Genomic DNA, 20,383 nt, shown 5'->3' with positions numbered 1-20,383 from the left:
AATGGATACAGTAACTTGTAGTAGGACTGGGACAGGACAACCTCATGTGGAAGAAAAGGTGGGGCCCAAGACAGATGAGAGCCAAACCAACATCCTCCAGGGTGCCCTGGAGCTGGAGCAGGAGACACTGGTTAAAGCCATGAGTGGGGGACCTATAGATTTTTGAGAGGAAAGACAATCCTTAGCTACTCCCTAATCCAGTATCCCAAATCCAGGTTGGACACCTCTCTCCCACCTATCTCAATACACAGACTATGAGCTCTAGGAGGACTGGAGATTATCCAACCCCACACCTCTCTCCAGTTTACAGAAAGATAAACTGAGAATTGAAAAGGGAAGAAGTCTCTTGGAGCTGTGGTCCTGGGCACATAGAGACTGATGGGAGCTTGGATCCCAAGGACAGAGAGGATGCTGGGAACTGAGAACAGAAAGGGTACCAGGAGCTGAAGTCCAGTGGAGAACCTGAATGGAGGAGTTTTGGGTAGTGATGGAGATAAAGGATTTTCATAGTTGGCATATCCCAGTTTCCCTGATTGTCAAATGATGATAGAAGAGGTTGAAGTCTCCTACCTTCCATGGTTTCTCACTCTTCCTGGCTCATAAGGGTGATAACCCTGCACCAGGTCTACAAAGTCCCACAGAAGGGGGCTCGGGGAGACTCACCTCCCAGGAGGGAAAAGGGACCCAAGTCTGGAGGAGTGAGTCAGCACCAACGATGGGAGAGAAGTGGGGAGAGCTCATAGACAGTCAGGGACGAAAAGAGAGGCTGGGGCCGGAAGAGTAGGGACGCAGGGTGGGGAGGCTAGACGCTTGGGCGTCCACCAGAGCCTCTCCCACCCCAGGAATGATGCAGAAACACGGAGTTTCCGGGTGAGGACCGGGGGAAGGGTGAGACCTGACCCCAGCCCAGCCTAGCCCTGCCCTGGGAGGTCCTGAACCTGCCCAGATATCAGGCTGTTGCCTTCCCTCTCAAAGTGGCTCAGCTCACAGCCTGTCACATGACACTCTCAACCTCACACTCACCTGTCCACAGATTACCTCTCACTGTCACCTTTCCTATACCCCACTCCATGCTCACACCTTCACCTTCACTCCCCCTCTAGAATACGTTCACTTCCCCTCTGGAATATGTGCACCCCCCTTCACCTTCACCCACGGAATACCTCCACCTGTCCGGGGAACACTTCACCCACTCACTTTCCCACCAAACTCCCCCTCCCTGGACGCTCACAGCCTCACACACATCCTCACTCAACTCCCTCCCCTCCGCACCCACCCGCACCTTGGCGCATCCTTGCAACAGCACCCTCGCCTTTCCTACGACACGCTGCCCCTCACAGCACCTGCCCGCGCCCCCCTCCGCATCATAGCCCACCACTTCTGCCCTCACCCAGCGCCCGCACTCTCTGGCCGCGGGTCCCCCCGGCACACGCCCCCTGCTCGCCCCCACCCCCGGGCCCCCGAGCTCTCGGGCACATCCCCTCCTCCGATTCCCCGCATCCTCTAGAGGTGCCCTCTCCCGCGTTGCCCGGGGCCTCCCCGCTTCTCCCCGCCCCCGCCCCCGCGCCGGCCCCGCCCCGGCCTCGGTGCCCCGCCCCCCGGGCGGGCAGGGGGCGGGGCGCGGGGGGCGGGGCGGGCGGCGCGGGCGGTGCAGGTGCCGGGCCGGGAGCGAGCGGCGGCGGCGGCGGCGGCACCATGGGCCGGGCCCGGCGCTTCCAGTGGCCGCTGCTGCTGCTGTGGGCGGCCGCGGCGGGGCCAGGTAGGGTCGGGGGCCGAGGTCGGCCGGCTGGCCGGGACGGGGCGGGGGGCGCGCCGCGGTGACAGCCGGGCGGTCGCGGGGCCGCAGAGGCCGAACAATGCGCGCGGGGCCGGGCCGGGCCCCCGTCCCCGGGACAAAGCGCAGCGCGGGCCGGGAGCCGCGAGCCGGGAGCCGCGAGCGGGGGAGGGGGCGCAGGCCCGGCCACCGTGCCGCAGCCCCCCCAGCCCCGCACAGGCCCTGATCGCGGCAGGGACAAAGGGCCTGAGACCCCGCTCCAGCCCCAAGCCGGCCTTCTCGAGGCGGCCCCTCTGTCCTGTCCGGTCCCTGCGCCCCTCTGTGCGCCCGCCTCTGAGTCCCTCAGTCTCTCTCCTTGTCCCCCTACCCTTGTCCTCTGTCCCTCTGTCTCCAAGACTGCCCGTCTCTCTGCCTGTCCCCCTTTCTCCTTGCCTCCCTGTCCCCCGGCTCTCTAGCCTGTCTTTGTCCCCCATCTCTGTCCCTTGGTCTCTGTCCCTTTTCACTGGGTCACTCTGCCCGCCCCCCAGCATGCTCTCCATTCCCTTCTCTGTGCCCCTGTATTTCTTCCCCGTCTCTCTGTCACCTCTGTTTCTCTGTCCCCCACCTGTCCCATTCCCTTGTCCCCTCTCTTTCTGTCATTCCTGGTTCTCTAGCCCTCCCTGTCATCTGTCTCCCCCATTCCCCACTCTCTCCTGTCTGTATGTCCCACTGTGTCCCTGTCCCCCGTCTCTTTGCCTCCCCTATCTACTGTCACATCCTCCATCCTGGGCTTCCTCATCACCATCCTTCATTTCTGCATCTCTCTGTCCCTCTGTGCCCCTGGAGAGGAACTGAGTCGGGCAGGGCATCCTGAAGGGCCCTGGAGGGAAATGTGTGCATGTGTGTGTGTGTGTGTGTGTGTGTGTGTGTGTGTGTGTGTGTGTGAAGTGTGTGGGGGAACCTTGGCATGTGGGCACACACGTGGATCCAACAGATGCCTTCCAAATGCTGCCCCTCCCCACCCATTCACACACCCAGGCCACTATCTACAGAGAAGCCCCCTCCAGGACATCCAGGGAGCCCTCCACGTTCCCTTATCACACACTGTGAAAAGCTGGAGTCCTCGAAGACAGGGTGACCCTGAGACCCAGGACAAGGTCAGGAAATGTCACCCCCACACTCACACTCTCACACTGTGTGTGCCTGGTACCTGCCACCAGTCACCCCCTCCCCAGCGGGGAAAGCCACTCGGGGTCAGGGGGGAACAGATAACAGGGAGGTAGCTGAGCCGGAGTGGTAGGGCCGGATGTCCTGTAGAAATTTGGGAGCTGTGACCAGATGGCACAGGGTTGGGGGCCTGCCTGGGTTTAAATTTTGGCTCGTGCCATTTGCTAGTGTAGCCAATGGCAAGCACCCTTCTCTCTCGGGGCCTCAGTTTCCCTTTCTGTAAAGTGAGGGTGTTGAACTCAGTGACCTGAAAGGAAAGGTACTCCAGCTTGGACGCCCGAAGGGGTTTCTGGCTAGCTGGGTGCAGTGACACCTTCCCCACTCCAGAGCTGAGGCAAAGTGTGCTTCCCGTCTCCTCAGGGCAAAGTGACAGGCTGAGAGTGGGCCTGTCACCCTCCACCTTGCTTTAGTCTATAGTCTTCTGTCATCGCTTCAGAACTTTCACCATTGCGTCCTTTCTTTGTGGCAGACAAGCCACAATTTCCCAGATGAGCGCTTTAGTACTTAAGCTACATCTCCGTCCACTTTTGTTTCTCTTTGTTAGGCCAGCTCATAGACTCCTAGAACCAATCAATCCAGTGATCAGAGAACCTGAGGGTGTTTTAGAACCACTGGCTTCCGGAAGCCCTAAGTCTTTAGACTCTTGACACCTTTAAAATTCTAGAACTTCCCTGGCGTTTGCATTCTAGCCTCCGGACACCTTCAAAATTCTGAAACCTTTACCTCTTCGAGATCCTGAATCTTGACACCTCTGAGGTCTAGAATCGTGGGAGTTTGGATTCTCAGAATCAGAATACTGCCTAGGAGGACCAACTCCCCAGTTTGAGAATCTTTTCGCCAGCACTTCTGGGAAGGAGCTCTCCAGGCTTGTCCCTCCTGCGGTTTTAAAGTCTCTGCTCCCTGGTGCCCTAATTCCCTCTGTAAACTTTCTCTAGATGAAATGACGGGGGACTTTACCAGTTGGGAGAGAGCTAGGTGTCATGGGAAGCACTCTGGAACCGGGGCTCTCAGGTGTAGTTCTGGGTCCGCCCCTTCCCCATCCCCCTCTGAGCCTCACTTCCCCTTCTGTAAGGTATGGGCTAGGCAGCTGAAGTATCTGATCCCAGGGGGCCCACCCTGCTTTCCTTTTCATTGGCTATTTCTGAATGGCTTTGGCCACCGGATTCTTGGAGGTGTCCAGGGCCCCCACCTTCCACTCTTTGTCACTCCCCTTCCCGTCTCACCTTGCCCAGCCAGCAGGAGTGGGGACAGGAGCTGGGGTTCATTTACACCAGGAATATCAGAAAAGGATGATGAGATGTATGCCAACAGAAAGAAGGGTCCAGGGTGGGCGGGCGAAAGGGATTTAGAGAGGGATAGGTTGCCTGCCCAGAGATGCAGGCAGGCAGAAACAGACCCACAGGCCAGGCACTGGATGGCCCAGAAGGGAGCACGGGAAACAGACCTCCAGATCCAAAGAAAGGATGAAGAGGCTATTAAGAGTGGGGCTGGGGGGCCCTGATGGAGGGAGAGTTTGTTAATCCGGAATAATGTTTCCCTCCCCAGGGACTGACTCTTCCTGCCTCCTAGAGTTTAGGCTGGCCACTCTGAGAAGCAGGGTTCTGCCTCTGGCCCTCACCCACCCATGAGCCGGATGCCTGCGTCCCCAGAGCAGGGGGTCAGGTTCCCCAAGGGATTCCAAGACCTTAGACGCAGCAGGGCTGGGGCCTGGGGTGGGTTAATGTCGTGCGAGCCTGGCCTGTCCCCATCTTGGGGAACACAAAGGCAGCTTTCTCTCTCTGGGTGGGGTGGGGGTGGGGGGCCTGGACTCGCCAGCGCCCAGTGGCCTGTGGCACCACGACCCGAGCACCCACTGGTTCCCGCCTGTGCAGACCCCAGGCCCCTAGGTCCTCTAGGAACCAGGCACGGAGGCGCCTCAGCAGACACCCAGTGGGGCAAGAGGGCGGCTGCAGAGCCCGGGTTCTTCTGGAAGGGGGTGAATATAGAGGACGCTGGGGGTGGAAGAGAAGACAGCAAGGGCTCAGTGCACCCTTCCCGGAGCAGGAATTCTTTCCCTGACCCCACACCCAGGGGGAACCTCCGGAGGACTCCCCCACCCCCTGACTGGGCTCAAGGCCCGGAATCCAGGGAGTTTTGAATATCCCAGGAACGTGGGGGCCACAGGGGGAACTTTGTATGCGAGGCTGCTGACTCACCCCGACGCCCCCACCTGATGCTTGGCTCACAGACGGGAGGGGGACAGGAGGGCTGGGGAGACGGGGCTGTGGTTCTGGGGGGCTGATGGCTGTGGCCCTGGAGCCAAAAGTTCCCGGGAGGTCCTGGAGCCGGGGGCCTAGAGTCCTGGGTCTGAGGGAGCAGAAGTCTAGGGGGTTCCATGTTAGGGCGAGGAGGGGCTGGGGTCTTGGACTCTGGGTCTGAGGGAGGAGGGGCTGGGGGGCTTGAACTCCTGGGTCCAGAAGGAGAAGGGCACTGGGATCCCAGACTCCTGGGTCTTGACGGAGGGTGGGGTGCAGGTGCAGAGTCCTGAGAGAGGAAGTCCTGGGCGGGGGTCCCACTCCAGGTTTCTGAGGGAGGAGGGGCTGGGACCCTGATTCGCTGGGACCCTAGGTCCTGCGAATACAGGCGCCTTCACAAGGCTGAGCTGGGGAAGAATTGATGCTTTGTGTGAGGATGTTCGGACTCCGCCATTGATGGGGGGCTGTGAGGGGGGGGGTTCGGTCAGGATGCAGGGATGTACCACCTCCCTAGGGGAGGATGGGGGGGGAGGAGGCAGGATGCCATGAGTCCCCTGGAGAGAAGATATGGAGGGGGCGGCTGTGACCTTCCCGGAACTGTGACCTTGAGACTCCCTTGGGTATTCGCTGACTCAGGACCCAGGAAGTGCTCCCCCCACTCCCTTTAGTCTCCGTGGAAACATCCACCAGCTGTGTAGTCTGGACCCCTGGTTCCTGAAGGAAGAGGGGGGTGAGGGCCCAGAATCCTGGATTTGAGGAGGGAGAAGTCTGGGGGCTTGCGACTTCTGGATTTGAGAGAAGATGCTGAGAACCCAGATTCCTGATCCTGATGGAGAAGGAAGCTCCTGGATCCTGGGAGAGGAGGCAGTTCGGGGGGCTGGATTCCTGGGTCTAAAGGAGGAGAGTGTTGGATTCTGGGTCTCCACACATCACCTGCTCAGCCACTCTTTCCCAAACCCTCCCTAGTCCCTTTTTTTCCAGGCAGTTTAAAGGGCCAGTGCCCCAGTCACCAAAGCTCAACCCCTCGCTGACCAGAAAAGTCCTGCCTCACCACCCCCCAACCCCGAAACAAAAGCTCCTGGGACATTAATATTCCAGGCACAGACACTGTTGGTTACTGACTCCTCAGGAGGGGGAGGGAATAAAACAAAAGCCCCCCACCCTTACCCCATGTGCTCCCTCAAGCAGAGAGCAGGGGATATGTTTGGGGGCGGTGCAGACCCAGAGGTCCTGAGGGCACCCAAGAGATGTTGAGTTTCTGCCACTGACTGGCCTGGGACCCCTGAGCCTCATTCTCCGCATCTGTAAAATGGGGGGCTAGCCCTTGGGCTTGTCGAGGACCAGGATCCACGGATAGCCTTCAAGATGTTTTTTTAAAAAGTGCCCGATGTGCAAACAGGCCAGTTCAGTTTTCACAGGAATAAGCATGTTTCTGGAGGTTGTAATAACAGCAGCGCAGGGGGCTCCCTGAGCCTCAGGTTCTGATTTTTGTGAATCAGGCCCTGGCATCATCCCCACTTTACAGACGGGGCATCTGAGGCTCAGGAAGGTTAAGCCATTTGTCCCAGGTCACACAGATGGCAAGTGGTCCAGCTGGGATCAACCCAAGTGTTTAAGATGAGAATAATGCCATGTCACAAAGTTGTCGTGAGGCTGAAATGCCTAGCACTTGAGATTCAGGCATCTGTCTCCCCAGACATTTATCAAGGGTCAAGCACACATCCACACACTAGGGTGCAGCAACAAACCCGAGAGATTGCAATCCTGCCTTCATGAGTAACGGGGGACGGACAACCGACAAGTGTGCAAATGAATAAAATAATTTCAGTGAAAGTTCCATACAGGAAATAAAAGAGTGGTGATGAACTAGAAAGAGTTCTGGGGACTTCCCTGGTGGTCCAGTGGCTAACGGTGGTCCACGCTCCCAATGCAGGAGGTCTGGGTCTGATCCCTGGTCTAAGTGAAGGTCCCACATGCCTCGGGGCATGTGCTGTGACCCATGAGCTGTGACTACTGAGCCTGCGCACTCTAGAGCCTGTGCTCCACCACAGGAAAAGCCCACGCACTGCAACTGTCCAGCTGATGTGTTAAGACTGGTCTTGTGGGGAGGCAGGTGTGGAAGTAGGGAGACTCACGAGTAGCTCTTGAAGGACCAGGTCAGAGACAGTGTCACTGGATGATGTGACAAAGGTGAACAGGTTTGGGATATATTTTAGAAGCAGAATGGATAGATCTTGCTGATGGAGTGGCTGTTAGAGGTGAGGGAAAGGGTGAAAACGTGGATGATTTTTAGGTGTTTTGGCCTGAGCAACCAGGTTGTGACATTTACTGAGACTGAGAAAACATGGGAAGGAAAATGTTTGGTGCCAGGATTGGACATATTAAGATTGCTATTCAGGAAAGTGCTAGATAAACCCCTAGTTCAGTTCAGTTCAGTCACTCAGTTGTGTCCGACTTTGTGTGACCCCGTGAATCGCAGCACACCAGGCCTCCCTGTCCATCACCAACTCCCGGAGTTCACCCAAACTCATGTCCATCGAGTCGGTGATGCCATCCAGCCATCTCATCCTCTGTCGTCCCCTTCTCGAGATAAACCCCTAAGAGGGGCTTAAATTCACAAAACATTATATTCAAAGATAAAAGAAGCCGGAAGTTAGTATCGAAGGCTTTTATGACAATTCCACATCATCACCAGAGACCCAGGCATCTTCCAGGTCTCAGTTCCCGAACTCCATCACATGCTAGTTTCAGGCAGCACAAAGGTGACCAGGTGGAAAAAGGACTTGTCCCCTTTCTTTAAGAAGTCCCCTTCGACTTCCATGGTGATCCAGTGGCTAGGACTCTGTGCTCCTGATGCAGGGAGCCTGGGTTTGATCCCTGGTCAGGGAGCTAGATCCCACATGCCACAACTAAGAGTTGACATGCTGCAACTAAGACTTGGCATAGCAAAATTTAAAAAAAGAAGTCCCCTCGACAGTCACATGACACTTTTCCTGATATCTAGTCGGACAAAACTTTATCACGTGGCCTCACTTAGCTGCAAGGGAGTCTGGGAAATTTCTCTTTCTGCTGAATGTAGGGCAACCGTAAGGGCTACCCGGGTGGCTCAGTGGTAAAGAATCCACCGGCCAATGCAGGAGACACAGGAGATGTGGGTTCAATCCCTGGGTCGGGAATATCACCTGGAGGAGGAAATGGCAACCCACTCCAGTATTTCTAGTCTGGAAAATCCCATGGACTGAGGAGCCTGGTGGGCTGGACAGTCCATGGTGTGGGGCCGCAAGAAGTCGAACATGACTTAGCTGATGAGCACATCACAGGGCAACCACAAAGTACAATCAGGATTCTTTTACTAAAGAGAAAAGTATACACTAAAGAGTGTATACTGAGTAGGAAGCTAACTGTCTCTGCTTCCCCCGCCCTCTTCAGAATTAATCTTTTCCAGCCTTCAGCCCCCAAATCAGGTTACCTATCCCTCTTAGAGGGACTGAAACACTTCTCATGGGATTTTACAATGATTTATGTCTACCTCCCCATAAATCTTGAAGGCCTTCCAGGACAGGGACCTCATCTGACTCATTCCTGGGCACCCAGCCCCTGAAAACCTCCCTGCAGCACAAATGAATGAATGAGACAGAATGTAAGAGATATGAAAAAATCGTTATCCAGAATTTAAAGGTGAATAACCAGGGACTTCCCTGGTGGTCTGGTGATTAAGATTCCCTGCTTCCAATGCAGGGGGTATGAGTTTGATGCCTGGTCAAGGAACTAAGATCCCATGTGCTACATGGCATGGCCAAAAAAAAAAAAAAAAAAGTGAATAATCAAATCTGATGATGGCTCTTTCCTGCTTCAGTTCCTGGCCTTCAGGATAAAAGCTGATCTTGTAGCTTGGCTGAGACCCTTCACAAGCACATGTCACAGTCCTCACCAATGCTGGACACCTTTCACCCAGACAACCAGGAGTGGATGTGGGTGCAGGATACAGAACTGGGAGACCTCGAGGCAGATCCTGCCTCTGCCGCTCTCAGGCTGTGACCTTGGCCAAGTCATTTTCTTGCTGTGGAACAAATTTTCTCATCTAAAACATGAGAACTGGAAAAAGAAAACTGGGAATTGATAATAGTGCCTCCCTTATTCAGGTATTGTGATGATTAAATGGAAATTATATGGGTAATGCCCTTAGCACAAAGCCTAGAACAGAAATTGCCTAATAAACAGTAGCTATGATGGTTATTGTTATTTTGAAGATGACAGTGACATTGATGATGCTGATGATGATTAATCTCAGCTTTGAGCTTTACTCTGCACTGTTTACTTGGCTGGAAACGCCCCCTTACTAATCTCTTACTTCATTCCTCTGATGGATTAATCAGGGTAAGTTAACTGCTGTAACAACAGCCCTGAAATCTCAATGGCTTAACCAAAAAATGTATTTCTCACTCATGCTACAGTCCTGTGCAGGCAGGTTAACCCGGGGCAGAAAGTTAGGGCCCCAGACTCCTTCATAATCCTGTTCTCCTCTGGGCTCCTAGGAGTCCTCTCCATTCTGCCAGCATGAAGGATTGCGGGTGAGATGAACCAGGCTGGAGGAGGTGTTTCTCTCTTCTGCCCACAGCCCATTGGCCAGAAATCAGTCATGGGGCCCCATGTAAGCACAAGGGATCCTCGGAAATGTAGCCTAATAGTGTGTTGTCCCTTGAGGGCTTCCCTGGTGGCTTAGCTGGTAAAGAATCTGCCTGCAATGCGGGAGACCTGAGTTTGATCCCTGGGTTGGGAAGATCCCCTGGAGTGAGTGGGTACGGCTACCCACTGCAGTATTCTGGCCTGGAGAATTCAATTCTGTACAGTCCATGGGGTCGCAAAGAGTTGGACATGACTGAGTGACTTTCACTTCAGTGTGTTGTACCAATTAACTTTAGCCGTGTTAAGACACCCTCCAAAACATTGTGGCTTTGAACAGCAATTATGTTTTTTGCTCATGACTCTGGGAGTCAGCAGTTTGGACAGGATCAATCGGGCACTTCTCTTGGTCTCAACTGGGGTCACTCATGTGGCTGCAGTCACCTGGTGGTGCCACGGGGGCTGGATAGTCCAGAATGGTCTGATTCCCGTGGCTGGCATTTGGTGCTGGCTTTTGGCTGGGCTTCTCTCCCTCTGTGTGGTCTCTCATCCTCAAGGAGGCTGGCCTGGGCATCTTCACTCAACAGTGTCAGAGCATCAAAAGGGCATGAGTGGAAGCTGTGAGGTCTCTTGAGATCCAGGCTCCAGAACTCATTCAATATCACTTCTAGCAAATTCTGTTGATCAAAGCAAGTCACAAGCCCTCCCCAGGTTCACAGGGTCAGAGTGCTCCATTAATGGGAAGAGCAGCAGGAATTTCCCTGGTGGTTCAATGGTTGTGGTTAAGACTCTGCACTTCTACTGCAGGGGGTAGGGGTTCAGTCCCTGTTTAGGGAACTAAGATCCCACAAGCTGTGCTATACAGCCTTAAAAAAACCCAACAACACCCAAAACAGGAAAAGCAGCAAACTTAACTCTACAGGGATGAGAAGAATATCTCGCCCATCTCTGCAGACAAGTTAAAACATGTGCTCAGGTGTGAAAGATGGGGTTTGGTGAACACACAACAGTTTCCCATAGCCCGTGGATTGCTCACTCTTTAAAATATGGATCCAATGGAGCTTTCTTCTAGAATCTTCTCTGACCACTCATCTCCCTGGGTGGTCTTAGTCTCCGCTTCCTCTGGGCTCCCAGTGTGACCTGTGCTGCCCCACCCACCCACTCCTTAGATCCACTGGATCTTGATTGCAGCTCCTCTAGAGCAGGGGTCAGGTTTTATCCATCTCCTGGATTCCAGCCCACAGGAAATGTTGGGTGTACTGAACTGCATGAAAGGGGAAGGAGAGGTATTGGAAGTTTGGATGGGTGAGGACCCGAGGGAGAGAGCAAAGACTGAACTGTACCCCTCAATGAGTCTCTTATCCTGTTTCTCTGTCTACTGGTCCAGGGGCAGGACAGGAAGTACAGACGGAGAATGTGACAGTGGCTGAGGGTGGGGTGGCCGAAATAACCTGCCGACTGCACCAGTATGATGGATCCATAGTTGTCATTCAGAACCCCGCCCGGCAGACCCTCTTCTTCAATGGTACCCGTGGTGCGTGCTGGGGGGTCCAGAGCCTGAGTCTTGGAAGAGGAGAGGGCCGGGGACTGACCGAAGACAGAGCTGAGGCTCTGGTCTCCTGCATCTGAGGGAGGAGGGGGCTGGGGCCTGGACTCCTGGTCGTGTGAGAGGCCCTGAAACATTCTGGGTACCCAGGAGAGTGACTAGGTGGGCACCTTAGACACCTGGGTGTGGTTGGAGAAAAGAGAGGGCCGAACTCTAAGCTTCTGGAAGAAAGGTGGGACTTCTGAACTACGGATTCCCCAAGTTCACTCCCGCCTTTTCACTCTCTAGCCCTGAAGGATGAGCGTTTCCAGCTTGAGGAGTTCTCCCCGCGCCGGGTACGGATCCGGCTCTCAGATGCTCGCCTGGAGGACGAGGGGGGCTACTTCTGCCAGCTCTACACAGAGGACACCCACCACCAGATTGCCACGCTCACTGTACTGGGTAACAGCCTCCCCCTCCTCAGATCTATCCTGTCTCCTTTCTCCTTTGCTCATCCCTTATCCTGAGACTTGACCCTGGCTGTTTTTAACCTCCTGGACATCTGCTCCCAGTAAATATGGCCGGTTTCCCTGACCTCTTGCCTCTGTGTTTGACCCTTTGTTCCCCCGGTTCCCTGGAATCCTGCAGTTTGGTTACTCTGAGCCCACCTTGGTCTGTCTCTTGACCTCCCTCTTGTCCCCTTCTCCCTGTGGCAGTGGCCCCGGAGAATCCTATAGTGGAGGTCCGGGAACAGGCGGTGGAGGGCGGCGAGGTGGAGCTCAGCTGTCTTGTTCCACGGTCCCGCCCGGCTGCCGTCCTGCGCTGGTACCGGGACCGAAAGGAACTGAAAGGTATAACCTGGGGACGGGGATGGGAGTGGGCTGGAGACGTGCCTGTAAAGGGCGAGACTTAAGAGACGGGGTTCCAGGAGATGTGGCTTGGGAAAGGCTGCTTTATATATGGATGGAGCTTGAGGAAGAGTGCATGGGTTTGGCGGACACTACTACTCAATACATTGGGCTTCCCTGGTGGCTCAGTCGGTAAAGAATTTGCCTGCAACACAGGAGACAATCTACAGCTCAGGAGACCCAGGTTCAGTCCCTGGGTTGGGAAGATCTCCTGGAGAAGGAAATGGCAACCTACTCCATTATTCTTGCCTGGAAAATCCCATGGACAGAGGAGTCTGGCGGGTTAACAGTCCATGGGGTCGCAAGAGTCGGACATGACTTAGCGACTAAACCACCACTCAGTATATACTTATTGAATATTGTTAGATGAGAGGACGTGGGGTGAAAGATCGAGGAGCTTTGGGAAGAGACACGGGGTCGTGGGCCTGGTTTGGATAGGGGCGTGGTTTGGAGGACTAGAGGCGAGGCTGTGGATAAGGGGTGGAGCTTGGCAAATAGCCTGCTTTAGGATTGGCCAGATGGGAGGGTGTGCCTTCAGTGGGCGGAGCCATAGCCCTGCCTTGACAGTTTCTGGGCGGGGCTTGGCAGGAGTGACCAGCGGCCAGGAAAATGGCAAGGTCTGGAGCGTGGCAAGCACAGTGCGGTTTCGTGTAGACCGCAAGGACGATGGCGGTATCGTCACCTGCGAGGCGCAGAACCAGGCGCTACCCTCCGGACACAGCAAGCAGACGCAGTACGTGCTGGACGTGCAGTGTAAGTGCCTGGCAGGCCAGCGCCCGGCGGGGAAGGAGGGTTCCAATGCGCCTGCCACCTGCCCCCGGGAGAATTCCTAGTCCTGCATAACCCAGATAACCACTCTCCCATCTCACTCCTGCCCACAGACTCCCCCACGGCCCGGATCCATGCCTCCCAAGCTGTGGTGAGGGAGGGAGACACATTGGTGCTGACGTGTGCTGTGACGGGGAACCCCAGGTGAGCTTTAGGGTCCTAGATTCCTGGGTCCTGGGGAGAATAGGTGACCCGGAAACCTGAAGCTGGAAGAACAGAGAGGGCTGAGACCCAGCCTTCTGAATCCTGAGAAAGAAGGGATCTGGGGCTAGATGATGAGGAAGGAGGCTGTGGGTCCCCCAGTCTCCTGGATTCTGAGGAAGGGGCTGAGGGAGGTGGGGGCTAGGATTCCTGAGATCCTGCTGATGGGTGGAAGTTGGGCCGGGACTCTTGGTTTTCAAGGAAGGAAAGGTCTAGTAAGGATTCTCTTATTTGGAGATGTCGCATATCTTGATTTCTGAGACGTCAGAATTGGGTGCTGACACCTGCGTCCCTAACTCTCATTATATCCCCGCCCAGGCCAAACCAGATCCGCTGGAACCGGGGTAATGAGTCTTTGCCAGAGCGGGCGGAGGCAGTCGGGGAAACGCTTACGCTGCCCGGCCTGGTATCCGCGGATAATGGCACCTACACCTGCGAGGCGTCGAACAAGCACGGCCACGCGAGGGCGCTCTATGTGCTCGTGGTCTACGGTGAGGACCTGGGGGCAGTCCTCCCCGTCCTGGGTGGGACTGGGCCTTGGAAACAGGAAGGAAGGATTGGAACGTGTTTGAGGCGTCGACCTATGCAAAGAATGATTCCGGGGGGTCAAAAACCCACAGAGTTCTTACAGTTCTGGGACCAGACTGATTGTCTGGATTCAGATTCAGTTCTGCAGCGTCCTGTTGCAGGTAACTTTGTGCCTTAGTTTCCTCATCGGTAAAGTGGAAATAAACAACAGCACCTACCTCATAGGGTTGTTGTAAAAATTATGAGCTAAATATAGAAAGCAGTTGGATGTCGCTAGCACAAAGAAGTGTTATGTGTTTAGCTCCTATGACGGTGCGGCAGGAATTTTGGAGTGGCTGGGCCCTAGATCAGCGGTTTAAATACCTGGAGCGTTTTAAACAAGATGGGAAGGGATTTAGGTCTGAAGTCAAAGAAAAAGGATGTGCTATTTCTGTTCTCTGGGGAATGAAGTGGGGGGAGGAGGCAGGTAAGTATTAGCGAAATGACTGGGGGCCAAGTCAGGCAGTGTACAAACCAACAAGCGTTCCTTGAAGAAGTGGAACATCAAGAATGGCGCCAGGAGCTTTGTTCAGTGACAGTGTCGTAGCCAATGAGATTTTTCCAAGGCGCAATTATTGCTAATTGGGGGGGGGGGGGGCGGGGGGGAGGCGCCAGGGGAAGGGCCCACCAGGTGGCGGTAATTTGCGAGGCGTGGAACGTTAAGGGGGCGCGGTTGGACGTGGCTGCAGAATGGTTTAAGACATTGCCAGCTATGGGCCCGGGCTGGGACCGTCCTCTGATGACCTGGGCCTGCGCCCTGTCCCTCTGGCAGACCCTGGTGCGGTGGTAGAGGCTCAGACGTCTGTGCCCTACGCCATTGTGGGCGGCATCCTGGCGCTACTGGTGTTTCTGATCATCTGTGTGCTGGTGGGCATGGTCTGGTGCTCGGTACGGCAGAAGGGTGAGTGGGGGCGGGGTCAAATTCAGCGACGGGTGTGGTTGGTTGTGGCGTCCAGAAGAGGGTGGGGCCTAGAACCCGATTTGACAGAGGGCGGGCGTAGATCCAGGATTGGAAACTTGAGGCCCAGATCCCGAAAGGGGCGGGTCTTTCGGTCCAGTATCCTAAAAGGGGTTCAGGGTTGGAGCTGAATAAAGGACGTTTACGTTTGAATTCCTAATTGGCGAATTCGTTGGGAGCGGATCAAGGGGATACTACCTAGAGAACGGATAAGGGTTGATCTTTCAGTGAACTTGTGAAGTACTCCTAATTCTGCTTTTCTGTCTTTCTCTGCCCCTGTTTTGCTCTTCCCTGGACTTGACTCTCTCCCTGTATGTTCCATCTCTTCCTCTTCATCTGATGTGTTTTGTCTGCCTCCCCGTCCAACTCCTGGGTCCACACGTATCTGTGGCCTCTGCCGGGGGGGGGTCTGTCACCCCTCAGGCTCCTATCTGACCCATGAGGCCAGTGGCCTGGATGAGCAGGGAGAAGCGAGAGAAGCCTTTCTCAATGGCAGCGATGGACACAAGAGGAAAGAAGAATTCTTCATCTGACCCCACCTCCACCCCAGGCCTGGGCCTGGGCTGGGGTCCACCCCACTGCCAGCTGCAAAGACATTTACCAGAGTCTGGGATGGTGGGCTTCTCCCCCCACCACTAACACCTCAGACGCTTGGACAGGGATGGGGGTGTTGGCTGCCTGGGTCTCTACAAGGGCCAGAAGCAAGGGCCCAGAGGTCTGGGTCCCCCGATGGGGGGGCAAGGGCCAAAGGTCCAGACCCCCTAAGTCCAGGGAGGGCGGTAGGGATTGGGTTGGGGTAAGATAACTGGGGGAAGGCCAAGGCCCCTAGGCTGCAGTCCCAGGTCTTGTGGGGAGGGGTCAGATTCTGGGAAGGGTGGGGTGGGCAGGGAAGGGGAACAGAGATTTCTTTGGGGGTCCCAGACCCCATGCCAGCCATTGTAGGAGTTCCACAGAGCTCTGGGCACCTCTTTGCAAAGCCATGTTTGCACGGTGGGGGTAAGGGTGGGGGGAGGGCGTGGAAACAGGGATTCTGTGTCTTTGTGTCATAACTTTGATGGGGGCGGTGAGGGAGACAGCCCCAACTTTGCTCCAGTCCCCTTTCCCCAGCTCCTGGGCTCTCCTCCCCTCCTCCCTCCCCCCACATCTGTCCCATCCATCTTTGTCTCTCTGTCCACCCACTCCTGGGGGGGCCTTCCCCATCTCTCCTCCAGGCCCCCCGGGGAGGGGGAAAGGAGTCTGGGGGGAGGGTGCATTGCTCTCTATGGTTTTATATATAATATATTAAAAAAATAAAAAATCTGTATGAAAATATCAGATTGCACCCCCTCCCCCCCATTCCTGGCTTTTGCCCCCTTTTTCTTGTTTAAAAAACAAAACAAAACACATTTTGTACGGGGCGGGGAGGGGAATGGGGAGGGGGTTTGGCAATCCCACTAACCACCATTAAACTGAGGAGAGAACAAGTTTTTGGGGTGGCTGTGTGTCTGTCCCTCTGCCCAGACCTGCACCATGTTGGGAGGGGGAGGGAGGGTGATAATTGCTGGTGGACTGTATAGGTCAGGAAAGGGTCCTTACATCTCTAAGGACACCTCCACCCTCCCAAGAAACCTGGGTTTTTTCTGGTCAGTCTTTAAGCCAAAAAGCACTGTCTTGTCCTTTCAGTAGCCACTGAGCTACCCTATCCCCATCCAGTAGCCTGGACACTTCCCCTGCCTTATCCCCAGCCCTGACATCAATCTCCAGAAGACCTTTCAATTACTCACATTTTGCACTGTCAAAACCTGTCCCTGCCAGCTCAAAAATCTTTCCCTAGCTCTCCGTTTACCTCTAGACCAAGTCAAAGCTCCTGAGCCTGGCATTCCTGGCCCCTCATTCATTCATCTAAATTTTAAACAAGTGATTTTTATTTTCAAGTAAAAAATATATTAACCTTACTTTGTACAAGGTGCTGCTCAAAGGGCTGGAGATGCCACGGTGAATAAAACAGGCAAAAGCTAGGTGTTCCAGATAGCTTAGTGCTGACCGCAGACTTGATCCTGTTCTAGGCACTGAGTATCCAAAGTGGAAAAGAGTGACTCCATTCTTGCCTTCTTTCCTTTTATGAGGAAAACATTACAGCAAGGAAGCAAAACAAACAAAACTCAATTTCAGATTGCCATAAGTACTGCTGGGTTTCCTAGGTGGCGCAATGGTAAAGAATCTGCCTGCAGGAGATGCCAAGAGGTGGGGGTTAGATCTCTGGGTCAGGAAGATCCCCTGGAGTAGGAAATGGCAACCCACTCTAGTAGTCTTGCCTGGAAAATTCCATGGACAGAGAAGCCTCGTGGGGTTACAGTCAAAGTGGGTGACAAAGAGTTGAACATGGCTGAGCGCATGCACACACACACAAGTACTATTAAGATAAAAGGCAGAGTAAGGGGATATGGGGTACTATTTTCTTTTAACTTCTTACTATAGAAAACATCAAACATACAAAAGTGGAAAAGGACAATAAAGCCCCGTGAATCTGTCAGTCCCAGCTTCAACAATCATCTCACTGGCTCTGAGAGCCAATCCTGCTTTATTCATAAGCCACTCACTTCTCTAGAGTCAATCTGGAGGTGCTATCTCAGAAACATCAGAGAAAACCTCTCAGATTGACACCTCTGCCAGGATATGAATGACGAGCAAACAGTTATTTGAAGATCAGAGAAGAAAGCATTTTCAGGCAAAGGGAACAGCAATGGCAAGTGCCTAAGACGGTAAGGCTCAGGTAGACAGCACCCCAGTGGAGAGAGGAGGGGATGGGGGTGAAGTCAGAGATGAGTGGGTTAGACCAGGTGTTTAGCCCCTGAAAAGTGAAAACTGCTCAGTTCTGTCAGACTCTTTAAGACCCCACTCCATGGAATTCTCCAGCCATTTCTACTCCAGGGATTCTTCCCAACCCAGGGATTGAACCCAGGTCTCCCACATTGCAGGCAGATTCTTTACCAGCTGAGCCACCAGGGAAGCCCAAGAATATTGGAGTGGGTTGCCTATCCCTTCTCCAGGGGATCTTCCCGACCCAGGAATCGAACCGGGGTCTCCTGCATTGTAGGTGGATTCTTAAACAGCTGAGCTACCAGGGAAGTCAAAGTGTTAGTGGCTCAGTCCGTCCGACTGTTTGCGATGCTATGGACTGAAGCCCAAAAGGCTCCTCTGTCCATGGAATTCTCTAGGCACGAATACTGGAGTGAGTTTTCATTCCCTTCTCCAGGGGATCTTCCTGACCTTGGGATCGAACCCAGGTCTCCTGCATTGCATGCAAATTCTTTACCGTCTGAGCCACTAGGGAAGCCCCAGGGACCTGATAAAGCCTTTGATTTTCTTTCCAGGTGTAATGGGATCTCATTGGAGAGTTTTCAATTGGAAAGTGAGTCATTTCCAGGAAGACTAAGAATGCTGCAATAGCTTCCTATACTCTCATCTTAAAGTCTGAGCTCTTAACTTCACCTGGAGGAACTTCCCCTCCCTTTGTTCCAGGCATACTAAACTGCTTTCACTTCCTCAAACCATTCAACTTTTTAAAAAATTTGCCTCTAGGCCTTTGTCCTTGCTCTTCCGTGTGCCAAAGACTCCCTGGGGCATGCGCCTCTTGTGACTCCCATAGCTTCCTCTGCTCTACTCATCCCAAGTCTAAACGCTCAGTTGTGGTCCTGATTATAAGTGAATCTCCTTCCTTTGATTGGGAGGCCAGCAGCTAAGATGCTGGCTATGCTCGCTGCGGAAACCATAGTGCCCTCTAGCACAAGTGAACAATAAATGTTTATCCTGCTTGTGGGAAGGGAGGGTTGTGAGGGTTGGTGAGGGTCTCGTCCCTTGTGCCCAGACACCAAATGCAAACAGATCCCAATTACACCAAGGATGCCCGCTTCGCGCTAGTCCGCAGTCCCTCTGCGCACGCGCTAGTCAGTCGCCCCCCGCCCCCCACCTCCGCCCCACCGCCACCCCGACTCCCCACCCCATGCCCACCCCAGTTTGCCCCGCATATGCTAATCTCTGCGCTCAGGAGTATGGCCCCTCAGGGGAATATGCAAATCAACCCCTTCAGCGCCCTAGGCCTCCCATTGTCCCGCGCTAAGATTATGCAAATGAGCAGGCCTCGGGTCCGGGATCCGGGCCGAGCTGACACCCCCACCCCACTCTCGGAGCATCCTATTATCCGTTGGCGCGTTCATGCGAGCGCTCATGCACGCGCGAGCCTTGCCGTTTCTTGTTCGGTCCGGTTGCGGACTGTACCAAGTAAACCGGACAGCGAGGGGCAAAGCCCGGAACCCCCTGCGCGAGCCTCATCGATGGCCCGACCCAGAGAGCCCCCTTTCCCACTCCGCGACAGGAATGGTCTATCTCGTCGCGCAAGCGCCCTAGGCTCTTCACGCCCCTCGCACTCCCTCCTACCCTACTTGCAGCGCAGGCGCAGAGCCTGGGCGTGCAACCGCTGCCGCCGAGCCAGAACTGGGGCCGCCAGCGCCGGTGAGTGTCCGGGATGGAGGTGCGCGGGGCATGCTGGGAAGCGGGCACTACGGCAGCGCTGCATGATGGGAGTGACGGCTCCCGTCACCGAGGAGTCGGCAGCGGTCTTGGGCTGTGATGACTCGAAAGCGAGACCCAGGCTCCCTTTTCTCCCACAACGCGGCTCTATGCCGCTCTGGGGGCATCCTGGGAAAACCGGACGCCCTGCCCTAAAGCATTGTGGGAGTCTGGCTACTAGTCGTTAATGGGTCTGGAGCATTCTGGGATTATCCTAGCTTCTTGCGGGGAACCGTCTCTTTTGTCACACACACCTTCCGCTCAGCGTCCTGGAAGCTTGGAGTGCTTTGACGAAGAGCGCCTTGGAAGGTGGTCGTTACAGGCCCAAGGCATCCTGGGAGAAATTGCAGTACCAGGGCACTGTGGGCACTGGTCCTTATAGTCCTAAGATTTTGCTCTTGCTTCTTCTCCCTAGCATTGTGGGAACGGGTGCCCATTATGTTCGCGCTTGGCGTCTTGGGAGTTGGACGTTGTGGGGTCTCCGGCACTGTGTTATAATAGTGAGGGAGTCTCATTTATTCCCCTCTAAGATCGTGGAAGCCAGTCTGGCCCCCATATTCACGTAGGAATGGGACTTGAGCACCGAGGAATGTTTCCATCTGACATCTGAAATACTCTGGGAGGGGCTTAGTATGCTGTGGGCTTGGGAATGGGTAGGCAGGACTGCTGAGCAATGTCTCCTGGTAATCCCATAGGAAGTTCTGATTGTCCCTGGTGTATGGTTGCCAGTTAAAATATAGACCACCCGGTTAGATTTGAATTTCAGATAAACAACAAAGAATTGATTAATATACCTATGTTCCATGCAATATTTGAGATGTACATTTCTAAAAGACCATCTGTTTATCGCAAATTGAAATTTAACTGGGTGTTGTATATTTTTATTTACTAAATCTGGCAACCTATCCTGGCATGAAGTAGAATTCCCAAATTAAATGGGGCCCTATAGGCAATGGGCTTCCCTGGTGGCTCAGATGGTAAATAAAAAATCTGCCTGCAATGCAGGAGATC

The 20,383-nt window shown here is 54.5% G+C and overlaps 1 protein-coding gene and 1 long non-coding RNA gene across 4 annotated transcripts; one reads left to right on the top strand and one right to left on the bottom strand.

The window, feature by feature from the left end:
* The first annotated feature begins 1,646 nt into the window (after window positions 1-1,646).
* CADM4 (cell adhesion molecule 4) lies at window positions 1,647-16,287 on the top strand. Of its 2 annotated transcripts, XM_070771178.1 has the most exons (9): window positions 1,647-1,759; window positions 11,225-11,371; window positions 11,672-11,824; window positions 12,079-12,213; window positions 12,859-13,023; window positions 13,152-13,242; window positions 13,618-13,790; window positions 14,639-14,767; window positions 15,248-16,287. In XM_070771178.1, the coding sequence occupies exons 1-9, from the start codon at window positions 1,696-1,698 to the stop codon at window positions 15,355-15,357; spliced, it is 1,167 nt and encodes a 388-aa protein (XP_070627279.1). In that variant the 5' UTR covers window positions 1,647-1,695; the 3' UTR covers window positions 15,358-16,287. The 2 variants fall into 2 exon arrangements, with proteins under 2 accessions (XP_070627279.1, XP_070627280.1); XM_070771179.1 differs by lacking the exon at window positions 11,225-11,371 and having other exon boundaries at window positions 1,658-1,759.
* Window positions 7,868-19,353, bottom strand: LOC109572971 (uncharacterized). Of its 2 annotated transcripts, none has more exons than XR_011561613.1 (3): window positions 19,241-19,353; window positions 16,760-16,919; window positions 7,868-15,022 (listed from the first exon to the last, which is right to left on the bottom strand). It is a non-coding gene; the product is annotated as an uncharacterized lncRNA (long non-coding RNA). The 2 variants fall into 2 exon arrangements; XR_011561612.1 differs by having other exon boundaries at window positions 7,868-14,928.
* Window positions 19,354-20,383: the final 1,030 nt, after the last annotated feature.

This window comes from Bos indicus, chromosome 18 (genome assembly GCF_029378745.1).
Source record: "Bos indicus isolate NIAB-ARS_2022 breed Sahiwal x Tharparkar chromosome 18, NIAB-ARS_B.indTharparkar_mat_pri_1.0, whole genome shotgun sequence".
NCBI lineage: Eukaryota > Metazoa > Chordata > Mammalia > Artiodactyla > Bovidae > Bos > Bos indicus.
This window is presented reverse-complemented; position numbering and strand designations above follow the sequence as displayed.